The 21,527-nt window shown below is 48.9% G+C and overlaps 1 protein-coding gene across 1 annotated transcript in view; it reads right to left on the bottom strand.

Annotated features, from left to right (window-relative positions):
• Positions 1-21,527, bottom strand: part of LOC144773653 (tyrosinase-like) — a 192,887-nt gene that overhangs the window by 17,683 nt on the left and 153,677 nt on the right. The window contains exon 5 of the mRNA XM_078658802.1: positions 16,983-17,124. Coding sequence (XP_078514928.1) covers positions 16,983-17,124 — 142 coding nt within the window. The remainder of the gene's footprint in view (positions 1-16,982; positions 17,125-21,527) is intronic.

Raw genomic sequence — 21,527 nt, 5'->3', positions numbered from 1 at the left:
AATGAGAGAGATGCAGGCACTGACAAATGAGAGAGATGCAGGCACTGACAAATGAGAGAGAGGCAGGCACTGACAAATGAGAGAGATGCAGGCACTGACAAATGAGAGAGATGCAGGCACTGACAAATGGGAGAGAGGCAGGCACTGACAAATGAGAGAGATGCAGGCACTGACACATGAGAGAGATGCAGGCACTGACAAATGAGAGAGAGGCAGGCACTGACAAATGAGAGAGATGCAGGCACTGACAAATGAGAGAGATGCAGGCACTGACAAATGGGAGAGAGGCAGGCACTGACAAATGAGAGAGATGCAGGCACTGACACATGAGAGAGATGCAGGCACTGACAAATGAGAGCGATGCAGGCACTGACAAATGAGAGCGATGCAGGCACTGACAAATGAGAGAGATGCAGGCACTGACAAATGGGAGAGAGGCAGGCACTGACAAATGAGAGAGATGCAGGCACTGACAAATGAGAGAGATGCAGGCACTGACAAATGGGAGAGATGCAGGCACTGACAAATGAGAGAGATGCAGGCACTGACAAATGAGAGAGATGCAGGCACTGACAAATGAGAGAGATGCAGGCACTGACAAATGAGAGAGAGGCAGGCACTGACAAATGAGAGAAATGCAGGCACTGACAAATGAGAGTGATGCAGGCACTGACAAATGAGAGAGAGGCAGGCACTGACAAATGAGAGAGATGCAGGCACTGACAAATGAGAGAGATGCAGGCACTGACAAATAAGAGAGATGCAGGCACTGACAAATGAGAGAGATGCAGGCACCGACAAATGAGAGCGATGCAGGCACTGAAAAATGAGAGAGATGCAGGCACTGACAAATGGGAGAGAGGCAGGCACTGACAAATGGGGGAGAGGCAGGCACTGACAAATGAGAGAGATGCAGGCACTGACAAATGAGAGAGATGCAGGCACTGACAAATGAGAGCGATGCAGGCACTGACAAATGAGAGCGATGCAGGCACTGACAAATGAGAGAGATGCAGGCACTGACTGGCAAATGAGAGAGATGCAGGCACTGACAAATGAGAGAGATGCAGGCACTGACAAATGAGAGCGATGCAGGCACTGACAAATGAGAGAGATGCAGGCACTGACAAATGAGAGAGATGCAGGCACTGACAAATGAGAGCGATGCAGGCACTGACAAATGAGAGAGATGCAGGCACTGACTAATGAGAGAGATGCAGGCACTGACTAATGAGAGAGATGCAGGCACTGACAAATGAGAGAGATGCAGGCACTGACAAATGAGAGAGATGCAGGCACTGACAAATGAGAGCGATGCAGGCACTGACAAATGAGAGAGATGCAGGCACTGACAAATGAGAGCGATGCAAGCACTGACAAATGAGAGAGATGCAGGCACTGACAAATGAGAGAGATGCAGGCACTGACAAATGAGAGCGATGCAGGCACTGACAAATGAGAGCGATGCAGGCACTGACAAATGACAGCGATGCAGGCACTGACAAATGGGAGAGAGGCAGGCACTGACAAATGAGAGAGATGCAGGCACTGACAAATGAGAGAGATGCAGGCACTGACAAATGGGAGAGAGGCAGGCACTGACAAATGAGAGAGATGCAGGCACTGACAAATGAGAGAGATGCAGGCACTGACAAATGAGAGAGATGCAGGCACTGACAAATGAGAGAGAGGCAGGCACTGACAAATGAGAGAGATGCAGGCACTGACAAATGAGAGAGATGCAGGCACTGACAAATGAGAGAGAGGCAGGCACTGACAAATGAGAGAGATGCAGGCACTGACAAATGAGAGAGAGGCAGGCACCGACTAATGGGAGAGATGCAGGCACCGACAAATGAGAGCGATGCAGGCACTGAAAAATGAGAGAGATGCAGGCACTGACAAATGGGAGAGAGGCAGGCACTGACAAATGAGAGAGATGCAGGCACTGACAAATGGGAGAGAGGCAGGCACTGACAAATGAGAGAGATGCAGGCACTGACAAATGAGAGAGATGCAGGCACTGACAAATGAGAGCGATGCAGGCACTGACAAATGGGAGAGAGGCAGGCACTGACAAATGAGAGAGATGCAGGCACTGACAAATGAGAGAGATGCAGGCACTGACAAATGAGAGAGATGCAGGCACTGACAAATTAGAGCGATGCAGGCACCTACAAATGAGAGCGATGCAGGCACTGACAAATGAGAGAGATGCAGGCACTGACAAATGGGAGAGAGGCAGGCACTGACAAATGAGAGAGATGCAGGCACTGACAAATGAGAGAGATGCAGGCACTGACAAATGAGAGAGATGCATGCACTGACAAATGAGAGCGATGCAGGCACTGACAAATGAGAGCGATGCAGGCACTGACAAATGAGAGAGATGCAGGCACTGACAAATGGGAGAGAGGCAGGCACTGACAAATGAGAGAGATGCAGGCACTGACAAATGAGAGAGATGCAGGCACTGACAAATGAGAGAGATGCAGGCACTGACAAATGAGAGCGATGCAGGCACTGACAAATGAGAGCGATGCAGGCACTGACAAATGAGAGAGATGCAGGCACTGACAAATGGGAGAGATGCAGGCACTGACAAATGAGAGAGATGCAGACACTGACAAATGAGAGAGGTGCAGGCACTGACAAATGAGAGAGATGCAGGCACTGACAAATGAGAGCGATGCAGGCACTGACAAATGAGAGCGATGCAGGCACTGACAAATGAGAGAGATGCAGGCACTGACAAATGAGAGAGATGCAGGCACTGACAAATGAGAGAGATGCAGGCACTGCCAAATGAGAGCGATGCAGGCACTGACAAATGAGAGCGATGCAGGCACTGACAATTGCGAGAGATGCAGGCACTGACAAATGAGAGAGATGCAGGCACTGACAAATGAGAGAGATGCAGGCACTGACAAATGAGAGAGATGCAGGCACTGACAAATGAGAGAGATGCAGGCACTGACAATTGCGAGAGAGGCAGGCACTGACAAATGAGAGCGATGCAGGCACTGACAAATGAGAGCGATGCAGGCACTGACAATTGCGATAGATGCAGGCACTGACAAATGAGAGAGATGCAGGCACTGACAAACGAGAGAGATGCAGACACTGACAAATGAGAGAGGTGCAGGCACCGACAAATGAGAGAGATGTAGGCACTGACAAATGAGAGAGATGCAGGCACTGACAAATGAGAGAGATGCAGGCACTGATAAATGAGAGAGATGCAGGCACTGACTAATGAGAGAGATGCAGACACTGACAAATGAGAGAGATGCAGGCACTGACAAATGAGAGCGATACAGGCACTGACAAATCAGGGAGATGCAGGCACCGAAAAATGAGAGAGATGCAGGCACTGACAAATGAGAGAGATGCAGGCACTGACAAATGAGAGCGATGCAGACACTGACAAATGAGAGAGGTGCAGGCACTGACAAATGAGAGAGATACAGGCACTGACAAATGAGAGCGATGCAGGCACTGACAAATGAGAGCGATGCAGGCACTGACAAATGAGAACGATGCAGGCACTGACAAATGAGAGAGATGCAGGCACTGACAAATGAGAGAGATGCAGGCACTGACAAATGAGAATGATGCAGGCACTGACAAATGAGAGAGATGCAGGCACTGACAAATAAGAGAGAGGCAGGCACTGACAAATGAGAACGATGCAGGCACTGACAAATGAGAGAGATGCAGGCACTGACAAATAAGAGAGATGCAGGCACCAACAAATAAGAGCGATGCAGGCACTGACAAATGAGAGAGATGCAGGCACTGACAAATGGGAGAGAGGCAGGCACTGACAAATGAGAGAGATGCAGGCACTGACAAATGAGAGAGATGCAGGCACTGACAAATGAGAGAGATGCAGGCACTGACAAATGGGAGAGAGGCAGGCACTGACAAATGAGAGAGATGCAGGCACTGACAAATGAGAGAGATGCAGGCACTGACAAATGAGAGAGATGCAGGCACTGACAAATGAGAGAGAGGCAGGCACTGACAAATGAGAGAAATGCAGGCACTGACAAATGAGAGAGATGCAGGCACTGACAAATGAGAGAGAGGCAGGCACTGACAAATGAGAGAGATGCAGGCACTGACAAATGAGAGAGATGCAGGCACTGACAAATGAGAGAGAGGCAGGCACTGACAAATGAGAGAGATGCAGGCACCGACAAATGAGAGCGATGCAGGCACTGACAAATGAGAGAGATGCAGGCACCGACTAATGAGAGAGATGCAGGCACTGACTAATGAGAGAGATGCAGGCACTGACAAATGAGAGAGATGCAGGCACTGACAAATGAGAGAGATGCAGGCACTGACAAATGAGAGCGATGCAGGCACTGACAAATGAGAGAGATGCAGGCACTGACAAATGAGAGCGATGCAAGCACTGACAAATGAGAGAGATGCAGGCACTGACAAATGAGAGAGATGCAGGCACTGACAAATGAGAGCGATGCAGGCACTGACAAATGAGAGCGATGCAGGCACTGACAAATGACAGCGATGCAGGCACTGACAAATGGGAGAGAGGCAGGCACTGACAAATGAGAGAGATGCAGGCACTGACAAATGAGAGAGATGCAGGCACTGACAAATGGGAGAGAGGCAGGCACTGACAAATGAGAGAGATGCAGGCACTGACAAATGAGAGAGATGCAGGCACTGACAAATGAGAGAGATGCAGGCACTGACAAATGAGAGAGAGGCAGGCACTGACAAATGAGAGAGATGCAGGCACTGACAAATGAGAGAGATGCAGGCACTGACAAATGAGAGAGAGGCAGGCACTGACAAATGAGAGAGATGCAGGCACTGACAAATGAGAGAGAGGCAGGCACCGACTAATGGGAGAGATGCAGGCACCGACAAATGAGAGCGATGCAGGCACTGAAAAATGAGAGAGATGCAGGCACTGACAAATGGGAGAGAGGCAGGCACTGACAAATGAGAGAGATGCAGGCACTGACAAATGGGAGAGAGGCAGGCACTGACAAATGAGAGAGATGCAGGCACTGACAAATGAGAGAGATGCAGGCACTGACAAATGAGAGCGATGCAGGCACTGACAAATGGGAGAGAGGCAGGCACTGACAAATGAGAGAGATGCAGGCACTGACAAATGAGAGAGATGCAGGCACTGACAAATGAGAGAGATGCAGGCACTGACAAATTAGAGCGATGCAGGCACCTACAAATGAGAGCGATGCAGGCACTGACAAATGAGAGAGATGCAGGCACTGACAAATGGGAGAGAGGCAGGCACTGACAAATGAGAGAGATGCAGGCACTGACAAATGAGAGAGATGCAGGCACTGACAAATGAGAGAGATGCATGCACTGACAAATGAGAGCGATGCAGGCACTGACAAATGAGAGCGATGCAGGCACTGACAAATGAGAGAGATGCAGGCACTGACAAATGGGAGAGAGGCAGGCACTGACAAATGAGAGAGATGCAGGCACTGACAAATGAGAGAGATGCAGGCACTGACAAATGAGAGAGATGCAGGCACTGACAAATGAGAGCGATGCAGGCACTGACAAATGAGAGCGATGCAGGCACTGACAAATGAGAGAGATGCAGGCACTGACAAATGGGAGAGATGCAGGCACTGACAAATGAGAGAGATGCAGACACTGACAAATGAGAGAGGTGCAGGCACTGACAAATGAGAGAGATGCAGGCACTGACAAATGAGAGCGATGCAGGCACTGACAAATGAGAGCGATGCAGGCACTGACAAATGAGAGAGATGCAGGCACTGACAAATGAGAGAGATGCAGGCACTGACAAATGAGAGAGATGCAGGCACTGCCAAATGAGAGCGATGCAGGCACTGACAAATGAGAGCGATGCAGGCACTGACAATTGCGAGAGATGCAGGCACTGACAAATGAGAGAGATGCAGGCACTGACAAATGAGAGAGATGCAGGCACTGACAAATGAGAGAGATGCAGGCACTGACAAATGAGAGAGATGCAGGCACTGACAATTGCGAGAGAGGCAGGCACTGACAAATGAGAGCGATGCAGGCACTGACAAATGAGAGCGATGCAGGCACTGACAATTGCGATAGATGCAGGCACTGACAAATGAGAGAGATGCAGGCACTGACAAATGAGAGAGATGCAGACACTGACAAATGAGAGAGGTGCAGGCACCGACAAATGAGAGAGATGTAGGCACTGACAAATGAGAGAGATGCAGGCACTGACAAATGAGAGAGATGCAGGCACTGATAAATGAGAGAGATGCAGGCACTGACTAATGAGAGAGATGCAGACACTGACAAATGAGAGAGATGCAGGCACTGACAAATGAGAGCGATACAGGCACTGACAAATCAGGGAGATGCAGGCACCGAAAAATGAGAGAGATGCAGGCACTGACAAATGAGAGAGATGCAGGCACTGACAAATGAGAGCGATGCAGACACTGACAAATGAGAGAGGTGCAGGCACTGACAAATGAGAGAGATACAGGCACTGACAAATGAGAGCGATGCAGGCACTGACAAATGAGAGCGATGCAGGCACTGACAAATGAGAACGATGCAGGCACTGACAAATGAGAGAGATGCAGGCACTGACAAATGAGAGAGATGCAGGCACTGACAAATGAGAATGATGCAGGCACTGACAAATGAGAGAGATGCAGGCACTGACAAATAAGAGAGAGGCAGGCACTGACAAATGAGAACGATGCAGGCACTGACAAATGAGAGAGATGCAGGCACTGACAAATAAGAGAGATGCAGGCACCAACAAATAAGAGCGATGCAGGCACTGACAAATGAGAGAGATGCAGGCACTGACAAATGGGAGAGAGGCAGGCACTGACAAATGAGAGAGATGCAGGCACTGACAAATGAGAGAGATGCAGACACTGACAAATGAGAGAGATGCAGGCACTGACAAATGGGAGAGAGGCAGGCACTGACAAATGAGAGAGATGCAGGCACTGACAAATGAGAGAGATGCAGGCACTGACAAATGAGAGAGATGCAGGCACTGACAAATGAGAGAGAGGCAGGCACTGACAAATGAGAGAAATGCAGGCACTGACAAATGAGAGAGATGCAGGCACTGACAAATGAGAGAGAGGCAGGCACTGACAAATGAGAGAGATGCAGGCACTGACAAATGAGAGAGATGCAGGCACTGACAAATGAGAGAGAGGCAGGCACTGACAAATGAGAGAGATGCAGGCACCGACAAATGAGAGCGATGCAGGCACTGAAAAATGAGAGAGATGCAGGCACTGACAAATGGGAGAGAGGCAGGCACTGACAAATGGGAGAGAGGCAGGCACTGACAAATGAGAGAGATGCAGGCACTGACAAATGAGAGAGATGCAGCCACTGACAAATGAGAGAGATGCACGCACTGACAAATGAGAGCGATGCAGGCACTGACAAATGAGAGAGATGCAGGCACTGACTGGCAAATGAGAGAGATGCAGGCACTGACAAATGAGAGAGATGCAGGCACTGACAAATGAGAGCGATGCAGGCACTGACAAATGAGAGCGATGCAGGCACTGACAAATGAGAGAGATGCAGGCACTGACTAATGAGAGAGATGCAGGCACTGACTAATGAGAGAGATGCAGGCACTGACAAATGAGAGAGATGCAGGCACTGACAAATGAGAGAGATGCAGGCACTGACAAATGAGAGCGATGCAGGCACTGACAAATGAGAGAGATGCAGGCACTGACAAATGAGAGCGATGCAAGCACTGACAAATGAGAGAGATGCAGGCACTGACAAATGAGAGAGATGCAGGCACTGACAAATGAGAGCGATGCAGGCACTGACAAATGAGAGCGATGCAGGCACTGACAAATGACAGCGATGCAGGCACTGACAAATGGGAGAGAGGCAGGCACTGACAAATGAGAGAGATGCAGGCACTGACAAATGAGAGAGATGCAGGCACTGACAAATGGGAGAGAGGCAGGCACTGACAAATGAGAGAGATGCAGGCACTGACAAATGAGAGAGATGCAGGCACTGACAAATGAGAGAGATGCAGGCACTGACAAATGAGAGAGAGGCAGGCACTGACAAATGAGAGAGATGCAGGCACTGACAAATGAGAGAGATGCAGGCACTGACAAATGAGAGAGAGGCAGGCACTGACAAATGAGAGAGATGCAGGCACTGACAAATGAGAGAGAGGCAGGCACCGACTAATGGGAGAGATGCAGGCACCGACAAATGAGAGCGATGCAGGCACTGAAAAATGAGAGAGATGCAGGCACTGACAAATGGGAGAGAGGCAGGCACTGACAAATGAGAGAGATGCAGGCACTGACAAATGGGAGAGAGGCAGGCACTGACAAATGAGAGAGATGCAGGCACTGACAAATGAGAGAGATGCAGGCACTGACAAATGAGAGCGATGCAGGCACTGACAAATGGGAGAGAGGCAGGCACTGACAAATGAGAGAGATGCAGGCACTGACAAATGAGAGAGATGCAGGCACTGACAAATGAGAGAGATGCAGGCACTGACAAATTAGAGCGATGCAGGCACCTACAAATGAGAGCGATGCAGGCACTGACAAATGAGAGAGATGCAGGCACTGACAAATGAGAGAGAGGCAGGCACTGACAAATGAGAGAGATGCAGGCACTGACAAATGAGAGAGATGCAGGCACTGACAAATGAGAGAGATGCATGCACTGACAAATGAGAGCGATGCAGGCACTGACAAATGAGAGCGATGCAGGCACTGACAAATGAGAGAGATGCAGGCACTGACAAATGGGAGAGAGGCAGGCACTGACAAATGAGAGAGATGCAGGCACTGACAAATGAGAGAGATGCAGGCACTGACAAATGAGAGAGATGCAGGCACTGACAAATGAGAGCGATGCAGGCACTGACAAATGAGAGCGATGCAGGCACTGACAAATGAGAGAGATGCAGGCACTGACAAATGGGAGAGATGCAGGCACTGACAAATGAGAGAGATGCAGACACTGACAAATGAGAGAGGTGCAGGCACTGACAAATGAGAGCGATGCAGGCACTGACAAATGAGAGCGATGCAGGCACTGACAAATGAGAGAGATGCAGGCACTGACAAATGAGAGAGATGCAGGCACTGACAAATGAGAGAGATGCAGGCACTGACAAATGAGAGCGATGCAGGCACTGACAATTGCGAGAGATGCCGGCACTGACAAATGAGAGAGATGCAGGCACTGACAAATGAGAGAGATGCAGGCACTGACAAATGAGAGAGATGCAGGCACTGACAAATGAGAGAGATGCAGGCACTGACAATTGCGAGAGAGGCAGGCACTGACAAATGAGAGCGATGCAGGCACTGACAAATGAGAGCGATGCAGGCACTGACAATTGCGATAGATGCAGGCACTGACAAATGAGAGAGATGCAGGCACTGACAAATGAGAGAGATGCAGACACTGACAAATGAGAGAGGTGCAGGCACCGACAAATGAGAGAGATGTAGGCACTGACAAATGAGAGAGATGCAGGCACTGACAAATGAGAGAGATGCAGGCACTGATAAATGAGAGAGATGCAGGCACTGACTAATGAGAGAGATGCAGACACTGACAAATGAGAGAGATGCAGGCACTGACAAATGAGAGCGATACAGGCACTGACAAATCAGGGAGATGCAGGCACCGAAAAATGAGAGAGATGCAGGCACTGACAAATGAGAGAGATGCAGGCACTGACAAATGAGAGCGATGCAGACACTGACAAATGAGAGAGGTGCAGGCACTGACAAATGAGAGAGATACAGGCACTGACAAATGAGAGCGATGCAGGCACTGACAAATGAGAGCGATGCAGGCACTGACAAATGAGAACGATGCAGGCACTGACAAATGAGAGAGATGCAGGCACTGACAAATGAGAGAGATGCAGGCACTGACAAATGAGAATGATGCAGGCACTGACAAATGAGAGAGATGCAGGCACTGACAAATAAGAGAGAGGCAGGCACTGACAAATGAGAACGATGCAGGCACTGACAAATGAGAGAGATGCAGGCACTGACAAATAAGAGAGATGCAGGCACCAACAAATAAGAGCGATGCAGGCACTGACAAATGAGAGAGATGCAGGCACTGACAAATGAGAGAGATGCAGGCACTGACAAATGAGAGAGATGCAGGCACCGACAAATGAGAGAGATGCAGGCACCGACAAATAAGAGCGATGCAGGCACTGACAAATGAGAGAGATGCAGGCCCTGACAAATGAGAGAGGTGCAGGCACTGACAAATGAGAGCGATGCAGGCACTGACAAATGAGAGAGATGCAGGCAATGACAAATGAGAGAGATGCAGGCACTGACAAATGAGAGAGATGCAGGCACTGACAAATGAGAGAGATGCAGGCACTGACAAATGGGAGAGAGGCAGGCACTGACAAATGAGAGAGATGCAGGCACTGACAAATGAGAGAGATGCAGGCACTGACAAATAAGAGAGATGCAGGCACTGACAAATGAGAGAGATGCAGGCACTGACAAATAAGAGAGGTGCAGCCACTGACAAATAAGAGCGATGCAGGCACTGACAAATGAGAGAGATGCAGGCACCGACAAATGAGAGCGATGCAGGCACTGACAAATGAGAGAGATGCAGGCACTGACAAATAAGAGAGATGCAGGCACCGACAAATAAGAGCGATGCAGGCACTGACAAATGAGAGAGATGCAGGCACCGACAAATGAGAGCGATGCAGGCACTGACAAATGAGAGAGATGCAGGCACTGACAAATAAGAGAGATGCAGGCACTGACAAAGGAGAGAGATGCAGGCACCTACAAATGAGAGAGATGCAGGCACTGACTAATGAGAGAGATGCAGGCACTGACAAATAAGAGAGATGCAGGCACCGACAAATAAGAGCGATGCAGGCACTGACAAATGAGAAAGATGCAGGCACTGACAAATGAGAGAGGTGCAGGCACTGACAAATGAGAGAGATGCAGGCACTGACAAATAAGAGAGATGCAGGCACCGACAAATAAGAGCGATGCAGGCACTGACAAATGAGAGAGATGCAGGCACTGACAAATGAGAGAGGTGCAGGCACTGACAAATGAGAGAGATGCAGGCACCTACAAATGAGAGAGATGCAGGCACTGACTAATGAGAGAGATGCAGGCACTGACAAATAAGAGAGATGCAGGCACCGACAAATAAGAGCGATGCAGGCACTGACAAATGAGAGAGATGCAGGCACTGACAAATGAGAGAGGTGCAGGCACTGACAAACGAGAGAGATGCAGGCACTGACAAATAAGAGAGATGCAGGCACCGACAAATAAGAGCGATGCAGGCACTGACAAATGAGAGAGATGCAGGCACTGACAAATAAGAGAGGTGCAGGCATTGACAAATGAGAGAGATGCAGGCACCTACAAATGAGAGAGATGCAGGCACTGACAAATGAGAGAGATGCAGGCACTGACAAATAAGAGAGATGCAGGCACCGACAAATAAGAGCGATGCAGGCACTGACAAATGAGAGAGATGCAGGCACCGACAAATAAGAGCGATGCAGGCACTGACAAATGAGAGCGATGCAGGCACTGACAAATGAGAGAGGTGCAGGCACTGACAAATGAGAGAGATGCAGGCACTGACAAATGAGAGAGATGCAGGCACTGACAAATGAGAGAGATGCATGCACTGAAAAATGAGAGTGATGCAGGCACTGACAAATGAGAGAGATGCAGGCACTGACTAATGAGAGAGATGCAGGCACTGACTAATGAGAGAGATGCAGGCACTGACTAATGAGAGAGATGCAGGCACCGACAAATGAGAGAGATGCAGGCACTGACAAATGAGAGTGATGCAGGCACTGACAAATGAGAGAGATGCAGGCACCGACAAATGAGAGAGATGCAGGCACTGACAAATGAGAGAGATGCAGGCACTGACAAATGAGAGAGATGCAGGCACTGAACAATGAGAGAGATGCAGGCACTGACAAATGAGAGAGATGCAGGCACTGACTAATGAGAGAGATGCAGGCACTGACTAATGAGAGAGATGCAGGCACTGACAAATGAGAGAGATGCAGGCACTGACAAATGAGAGCGATGCAGGCACTGACAAATGAGAGAGATGCAGGCACTGACAAATGAAAGCGATGCAGGCACTGACAAATGAGGGAGATGCTGGCACTGACAAATGAGAGCGATGCAGGCACTGACAATTGAGAGAGATGCAGGCACTGACAAATGAGAGAGATGCAGGCACTGACAAATGAGAGAGATGCAGGCACTGACAATTGAGAGAGATGCAGGCACTGACAAATGAGAGAGATGCAGGCACTGACAAATGAGAGCGATGCAGGCACTGACAAATGAGAGCGATACAGGCACTGACAAATGAGAGAGATGCAGGCACTGACAAATGAGAGAGATGCAGGCACTGACAAATGAGAGATGCAGGCACTGACAATTGAGAGAGATGCAGGCACTGACAATTGCAAGAGATGCAGGCACTGACAAATGAGAGAGATGCAGGCACTGACAAATGAGAGCGATGCAGGCACTGACAAATGAGAGAGATGCAGGCACTGACAAATGAGAGAGATGCAGGCACTGACAAATGAGAGAGATGCAGGCAATGACAAATGAGAGAGATGCAGGCAATGACAAATGAGAGAGATGCAGGCACTGACAAATGAGAGAGATGCAGGCACTGACAAATGAGAGAGATGCAGGCACTGACTAATGAGAGAGATGCAGGCACTGACTAATGAGAGAGATGCAGGCCCTGACAAATGAGAGAGATGCAGGCACTGACTAATGAGAGAGATGCAGGCACTGACAAATGAGAGAGATGCAGGCACTGACAAATGAGAGAGATGCAGGCAACGACAAATGAGAGAGATGCAGGCACTGACAAATGAGAGAGATGCAGGCACTGACAAATGAGAGAGATGCAGGCACTGACAAATGAGAGCGATGCAGGCCCTGACAAATTAGAGAGATGCAGGCACTGACAAATGAGAGAGATGCAGGCACTGACAAATGAGAGAGATGCAGGCACTGACAAATGAGAGAGAGGCAGGCACTGACAAATGAGAGAGATGCAGGCACTGACAAATGAGAGAGATGCAGGCCCTGACAAATGAGAGAGATGCAGGCACTGACAAATGAGAGAGATGCAGGCCCTGACAAATGAGAGAGATGCAGGCACTGACAAATGAGAGAGATGCAGGCACTGACAAATGAGAGAGATGCAGGCACTGACTAATGAGAGAGATGCAGGCACTGACAAATGAGAGAGATGCAGGCACTGACTAATGAGAGAGATGCAGGCACTGACTAATGAGAGAGATGCAGGCACTGAACAATGAGAGAGATGCAGGCACTGACTAATGAGAGAGATGCAGGCACTGACTAATGAGAGAGATGCAGGCACTGAACAATGAGAGAGATGCAGGCACCGACAAATGAGAGCGATGCAGGCACTGACAAATGAGAGAGATGCAGACACTGACAAATGAGAGCGATGCAGGCACGGACAAATGAGAGAGATGCAGGCACAGACAAATGAGAGAGATGCAGGCACTGACTAATGAGAGAGGTGCAGCCACTGACAAATGAGAGCGATGCAGGCACTGACAAATGAGAGAGATGCAGGCACTGACTGACAAATGAGAGAGATGCAGGCACTGACAAATGAGAGAGATGCAGGCACTGACAAATGAGAGAGATGCAGGCACTGAAAAATGAGAGAGATGCAGGCACTGACAAATGAGAGCGATGCAGGCACTGACAAATGAGAGCGATGCAGGCACTGACAAATGAGAGCGATGCAGGCACTGACAAATGAGAGAGATGCAGGCACTGACAAATGAGAGAGATGCAGGCACTGACAAATGAGAGAGATGCAGGCACTGACAAATGAGAGCGACGCTATAGTCACCAGTGCTGGAGTCACACGTGATGTCTCAAGCGATGGTGCTACTAACACCCTCAGGTATGTTATGATCAAGTAAGAGTCACTGGTGCTTGAGTCATACTTGTGCAGGCACAAGCAATGGTGCTACTGTCACCCTCAGGTATTTTAAGAGCAGGTGAAGTCACTGGTGCTTGAGTCATACTTGTGCAGGCACAAGCGATGGTGCTACCGTCACCCTCAGGTATGTTATGATCAGGCTGGAGTCACCAGTGCTGGAGTCACACGTGAAGGCTCAAGCGATGGTGCTACCGTCTCCCTCAAATATGTTATGATCGGGCTAGAGTCACCAGTGCTGGAGTCACATGTGAAGGCTCAAGCGATGGTGCTACCGTCACCCTCAGGTATGTTATGATCAGGTGGAGTCACTGGTGCTTGAGTCATACTTGTGCAGGCACAAGCGATTGTGCTACCGTCACCCTCAGGTATGTTATGATCAGGCTAGCGTCACCAGCGCTGCAATCACACGTGAAGGCTCAAGCGATGGTGCTACCATCACCCTCAGGTATGTTATGATCAGGTGGAGTAATCTGGTGCTGGAGTCCTACTTGTGCAGCTACAAGCGATGGTGTTACCGTCACCCTCAGGTATGTTATGATCAGGCTAGAGTCACCAGCACTGGAGTCACACGTGAAGGCTCAAGCGATGGTGCTACCGTCACCCTCAGGTATGTTATGATCAGGTGGAGTCACTGGTGCTTGAGTCATACTTGTGCAGGCACAAGCGATTGTGCTTCCGTCACCCTCGGGTATGTTATGATCAGGCTAGAGTCACCAGTGCTGGAGTCACACGTGATGGCTCAAGCGATGGTGCTACTGACACCCTCAGGTATGTTATGATCAGGTAAGAGGCACTGGTGCTTGAGTCATACTTGTGCAGGCACAAGCGATGGTGCTTCCGTCACCCTAAGGTATATAATGATCAGTTGGAGTAATCTGGAGCTTGAGTCATACTTGTGCAGGCTTAAGGGATGGTGCTACTGTCACCCTCAGGTATGTTATGATCAGGCTAGAGTCACCAGTGCTGGAGTCACACGTGATGGCTCAAGTGATGGTGCTACCGTCACCCTCAGGTATGTTATGATCAGGTAAGAGTCACTGGTGCTTGAGTCATACTTGTGCAGGCACAAGCGATGGTGCTTCCGTCACCCTAAGGTATATAATGATCAGTTGGAGTAATCTGGAGCTTGAGTCATACTTGTGCAGGCACAAGGGATGGTGCTACTGTCACCCTCAGGTATGTTATGATCAGGCTAGAGTCACCAGTGCTGGAGTCACACGTGATGGCTCAAGTGATGGTGCTACCGTCACCCTCAGGTATGTTATGATCAGGCTAGAGTCACCAGTGCTGGAGTCACACGTGTAGGTTCTAGCAATAGTGCTACCGTCACTGTCTGGTATGTTAGGATCAGGCTAGAGTCACTGGTGCAGGAGTCACATGTGAAGGCTCAAGCGATGGTGCTACCGTCACCCTCAGGTATGTTATGATCAGGTGGAGTAATCTGGTGCTTGAGTAATACTTGTGCAGGCACAAACGATGGTGCTACCGTCACCCTCAGGTATGTTATGATCAGGCTAGAGTCACCAGCACTGGAGTCACAAGTGAAGGCTCAAGCAATGGTGCTACCATCACCCTCAGGTATTTTATGATCAGGCTAGAGTCACCAGTGCTGTCGTCACACGGAAAGACTAAAGCGATGGTGCTACCGTCGCCCTCAGGTATATTATGATCAGGTGGAGTCACTGGTGCTGGAGTCTTACTTGTGCAGGCACAAGCGATGGTGCTACCGTCACCCTCAGGTATTTTATGATCAGGCTAGAGTCACCAGTGCTGGAGTCACACGTGAATACTCAAGCGATGGTGCTACCGTCACTGTCAGGTATGTTATTATCAGGCCAGAGTCACTGGTGCTTGAGCCATACTTGATCGCAAACAATAGTTCTACCGTCACTCTCAAGTGTGTTAGGATCATCTATTAGTCACCCGTGCTGGCGACAATGTTGTCATACAGGTGTAAGCAATAGTGCTGCAATCACTCTCAACTGTAGTATGGTCACACCAGCCCTGCAGTCACAATTGTTGTTTACATTTTTTTTGTTTTTTTTAGGAGTTTTTAGTACCAGTTGGTTACATGAGGACACATTCATGTTTTTTGTTACATACGGGGAGATTAAGTGATTTGCCCAGAGTCACAGGATGTTGCCCGTCCTGGCCAAGACTCAAACCCGGTTCCCCAGATTTGAGGTCGACCGCCCTAGTTGTTAGGTCACATCATCCCCTAAGTGCAAACAATAAAGCTACCATCACTCTCATGTGTTTTGTGATTGGATACTAGTCACCTGGGCTGGAGTCACACGTGATTCACATGCAAACAATAGTGACATAATCACTCTCAGGGACGTTAACATCAGACATCACTCACCATAGTGCAGTCACACTTGTTGTGTTGGTGCAAGCGATAGTGATACCAGCACTGTCAGGTATGTTAAGATTAGCCATCATTGACCAGTGGTGAACTCACTCTTGGGTATATGTGGGTGATAATGCTGCTATCACTCTCAGGTATGTTAAGATCAGCCATCACTCACCAGTGGTGAACTCACACTTGTTACATAGGTGCAAGAGACAAAACAGTGGAACAATAGTATCAGATGGCAAGTGCCAGGCTTCTTCATGGTCTGGTAGCTCAGTGGACTACTGCATCTACTGTAGGAGCCTGGATTCAACCTCATGGGCACAGGCTCAAATCTCTGCGGGTCCCCTCAGCTTTTATCCTTCAGAGGTCGATACAATGAGTACCATGGAGTTGGGTAACAATAAACATCTGTCATTCAGCACCAAGATACCCTTAGGGGGAGCGTATACTTTACAAATACAAAATATCTTATGTTTTCTTATGTTATGGTGAACTCTTTGACTGCCTCTTCAAGCCTCTGAACGAGTGTGTGCAGCGCAGAGAGCCTCACCTGTCCATCTGGGTGTGATGCAGCCAGAAGACCGGGTCATTGGCCGACAAGCCGGTGGCGGACATGTACCCGCCCAGGAACATGTGCACTAGGTTGTGATTAGTCACCGTGGAAGTCACCCCATCGACTGGATCTTTAAACCCTAAAGGGAGATGAAATAAACTGGTTAAAGACGTCAGCATGGACTCTACTTTAACACGTGGTGCCAATCTGCCTTCAAAGCTCCTCCTTACACTGGTGAGAGACTCTTTCAAACAAGGCTGAGTGTGGAAAAAGGAGAAACCTGGCGGGGACTGGCCCTCTCAGGTCAAATCAAAAATATCTTTTGCCCGGCCTCTGGTCTCAGGGGGTAAATAGTGCAGGGAATGCTGCAGGCACCTTTGACTACTATATCACTAATCAATACACGGTAATAATTGTGAAACACATGTTGTGCATGTTAATGTAGACAGGTTGCACGTATGACATTGCAACAGAACAAAAGAAATGCACTGCAACAGCCCACAACACATGACAACATTGCAACATCAAAACCACAGGAAAACACAATACGACACTACAATAAAATGCAAAAAGACAGTGCCACGCAGTGGCCGTGCATCCATTTGGGCGCGGGGGAGTTGACTCACAAGTCGTGCCAGCAGATCCCTCAGCGGTGTTACGGACTGTCCGGGACTATGTGGGGAACACAGTCAGGGACTTGGACAAGGACTGGGAACTGGGTAGAAGACGTACACAGAAAGGAGGAGTACAGTGCTGCCCAGGATCATACAGGGAGTCAGAGGAGAAAAAGGGATCCAAAGGGGAAGCCTGTACAAGTGAACAAGAGGGGTAAGACTCAGAAAGGAAGGGCACTCACAAGGCAATTTAGCATTCAGACTAACTACACCCAGGACGGACGTGCAAGACATATATATAATACAACATTAACAATAAAGGGGGGTGTGGGGTAAAGCACTCTGGAGCTCCACACGGTAAGACTGAAGCTCAGTAAGTTTCTTACCCACAATTGCTGTTACAGATACTGACTGCAAATACCCACATGTAGGATATGCATGCAAAGGCAGGGTCTGTGGAGCTTATACCTATGGTGATGTTATAAATGCAACTCAAACACAATACTCACAGTGAACAAGAAACACCACTGAGTTAGTCAGCTGTGCCCACGTATCCTGGCGATCAAACAGGAACGCGCAACGTAGTAACAGCAAAGGGGTAGAACTAAACACAAGCACAATAGACAAGGAGCTAGCAAGGAGGAGTGCTTAACAGGAAAGGAAGGAAATGACAGGGCACACTTGGCCGAAAGCAGGTAACAAACATACAAGGTAACAGAAGTAAGACAGCAAAATAGAAAGGCAGCAAACTAGAACTGGAACCAAGGAAATGTCAAGCAAGGCAGGGACTGGAAAGAAATATACAGAAGGGGAGGCTACAAGGGTATACTAGAATAGTGCAGGTTAAGGAATCAAGAAAATAAAGTAGCATCGAAGGCAGTGCTGGGGCAGGAACAAGAAGTGAGCTAAGGCTCAGGAGTCAAGGCAGCACTGCAGACAGTGCTGGTCCAGGAACAGGGAACTACCAAACCTTCAGGAGTCAAGGTAGCACTGATGAAATCACAGCATTTTATGTGTTTACATGACCTCTATTACACTCCCAGCAAGGTCGTTAAGTGGAGCACGACCACTGGAACGAATTGTAGTCGGTGTGGGCTACATGCAGCTAACGATGTCCATATGTTTTTTCAATGCCCTAAACTTCGGGATTTTTTTCAACAAATTGAAAACTTTCTGACGGTTGTTCTAAGCTGTGATATTATAATAACTGCCGAGTTGGTGCTTTTGGGCTTAGAGTCCGCCATCTCAAGAACTAAACCAACAAGGTGCTTTTTATTCATCTGTATGGCAGTAGCCAGAGCATGCATTACTAGGGAATGGATCAATTCAGCTCCCCCTTCTTTCTTTACTTGGCGTGAGAAGTTACTTTTTATGTATAATTTAGAGTCTGCTATTTATAAGCTAAGAGGGGTCAAAAGAAGAGCTCTGGGGGAGAAGATCTGGGCACCCATTGCTGACTGGATTTAATTACTTTGCTTAAATTTGCAAATGTTTTTGTTCTTATTATGTACACAGTCGGAATTCTGTTACTATCTATTGCTGTATTTCCTTGCAAGAAAACAATAAAAAATAAATAAAAAAAAGGAGTCAAGGTAGCACTGCAGGCAATACTGGTTCAAGGAAACAGAACATAGCTACAGCTCAGGAAACAAGGAGTCAAGAGAGCACTGCAAGCAGTGCAATTCAGGAACTAGAAATAGCTAAACCCAGGAACAAAGAATAACTATAGCTCAGGAACTCAGGAAACAAGGTAGCACTGCAGGCAGTGCTAATTCAGGTACAGGGAATAGCTATAGCTCAGGAACTCAGGAAACAAGGTAGCACTGCAGGCAGTGCTAATTCAGGTACGGGGAATAGCTATAGCTCAGGAACTCAGGAAACAAGGTAGCACTGCAGGCAGTGCTAATTCAGGTACGGGGAATAGCTATAGCTCAGGAACTCAGGAAACAAGGTAGCACTGCAGGCAGTGCTAATTCAGGTACGGGGAATAGCTATAGCTCAGGAACTCAGGAAACAAGGTAGCACTGCAGGCAGTGCTAATTCAGGTACGGGGAATAACTATAGCTCAGGAACTCAGGAAACAAGGTAGCACTGCAGGCAGTGCTAATTCAGGTACGGGGAATAGCTATAGCTCAGGAACTCAGGAAACAAGGTATCACTGCAGGCAGTGCTAATTCAGGTACGGGGAATAGCTATAGCTCAGGAACTCAGGAAACAAGGTAGCACTGCAGGCAGTGCTAATTCAGGTACGGGGAATAGCTATAGCTCAGGAACTCAGGAAACAAGGTAGCACTGCAAGCAGTGCTAATTCAGGAGAAGGGAAACTGCTGCAGTTCAGGAACAAGGAATACTAAGGCTATGGGGTGAGGGTAGCACTGCAGGCAGTGCTAATTCAGGAACAGGGGAAACAGGAGCAGGTCAGGAACAAGGCAAAACTATAGCTCAGGAAACACTGGAAACAAGAATGGCAAAAGCTCAGGGAACTCTGGAAACAAGGATTGGTCTCACTGGTAAACAGCTACAATGACCAACCTTTGCCTGAAGGAAGCTGGGGCTTAAAAGAGCTCACAGTAATCACATGCAGCCGGTGTGAGCAGGCTAGCAGCAGCCAGCCACAGGTGAGCTGAATTCCTCCACCCATCCTTGGCCTGCAGGGGTGGAGACAAAGCAGTCAGCAGGGAATTCTGGGTAATGGAGTTTCAGGCATGAGTAGGCTGGCTTTAAGTCTAAGCAGGCTGGCTTTCACAAAACCCGGCATGGATTGGGAATGGATGGCAATTCCCAAATAGTGTCCAAATGTCTGGAAGTCAAGATATGCATGCAAGGGAGTGTCAGGAAGCATATTGGAACACTGGAGAGTCCCACAGTTCAGCGCCCTGGTGGTGGACACGAGAAAACAGGGAGCGAATCGTGACAGGCGGCTCTGTCTGAACTGACAATGCATGTCAGTCAGCATGACGCCAGACCACCCACCCTCTTCAGAGTCTGAAGGGGGTGGGCGGTCCACTGTCATGCTGACTCACATGCATTGTGAGACCAGGGGTGGCGTGGAGTGCACAGCAGGCAGCAGCACAACTGCGCATGTTGGGTTTAGGTCAGGCAATTTTTCTGACCGGCCCCGTCATGCGCACTAGTGTTTGCTCTTGCTGGTGTCTGAGCATTAGGAGGACAAGGGTTGATCAATGCCGCAACCCTCGGTCACCTAATGGGCGGCAGGACGGCTAGTATCCCTGCTAAGCCAATCCTGGTGCTGCTGGAGCAGCATCAGTATTGGCTGAGAGGGGTTGCCACCAGTGATGCGGCTGTTCCTGTTCACAAGTTGAAGAGCGCCAACGCTGCACTGTTGTTTGTCTTCATCAATCTTTGCAACGTTTGAAAACAAATGATTTGAAGTGTATTTTTACATTATAGATCTGAGCTGGACTAGAAAATCTGAATTAGGCATGAAGGGTCGTTCAGAAAGACTTACGTCACATCACGCTGAGCCCAATGCAGGGGCCCTGCAACCATCTAACGTTACGCAAGGTCCAATCTCCACCACAAGAAAGGGTTAAAGTGCTTTGAGTCCCCCCCATCAAGAAAGGGTTAATGTGCTTTGAGTCCCCCTTCAAGATAGGGTTAAAGTGCTTTGAGTCCCCCTTCAAGTAAGGGTTAAAGTGCTTTGGGTCCCCCTTCAAGAAAGGGTTAAAGTGCTTTGAGTCCCCCTTCAAGAAAGGGTTAAAGTGCTTTGAGCCCGCCCAAGAAAGGGTTAATGTGCTTTGCCCCCCCTCAAGAAAGGGTTAATGTGGTTTGAGCCCGCCCAAGAAAGGGTTAATGTGCTTTGCCCCCCCTCAAGAAAGGGTTAATGTGCTTTGCCCCCCCTCAAGAAAGGGTTAATGTGCTTTGAGTCCCCCCTTCAAGAAAGGGTTAATGTGCTTTGAGTCCCCCC

The sequence above is a fragment of the Lissotriton helveticus genome, chromosome 8, assembly GCF_964261635.1.
Source record: "Lissotriton helveticus chromosome 8, aLisHel1.1, whole genome shotgun sequence".
Lineage (NCBI taxonomy): Eukaryota > Metazoa > Chordata > Amphibia > Caudata > Salamandridae > Lissotriton > Lissotriton helveticus.
Note: the sequence above shows the minus strand (reverse complement) of the source record. Positions and strands in the feature narration are given on the sequence as shown.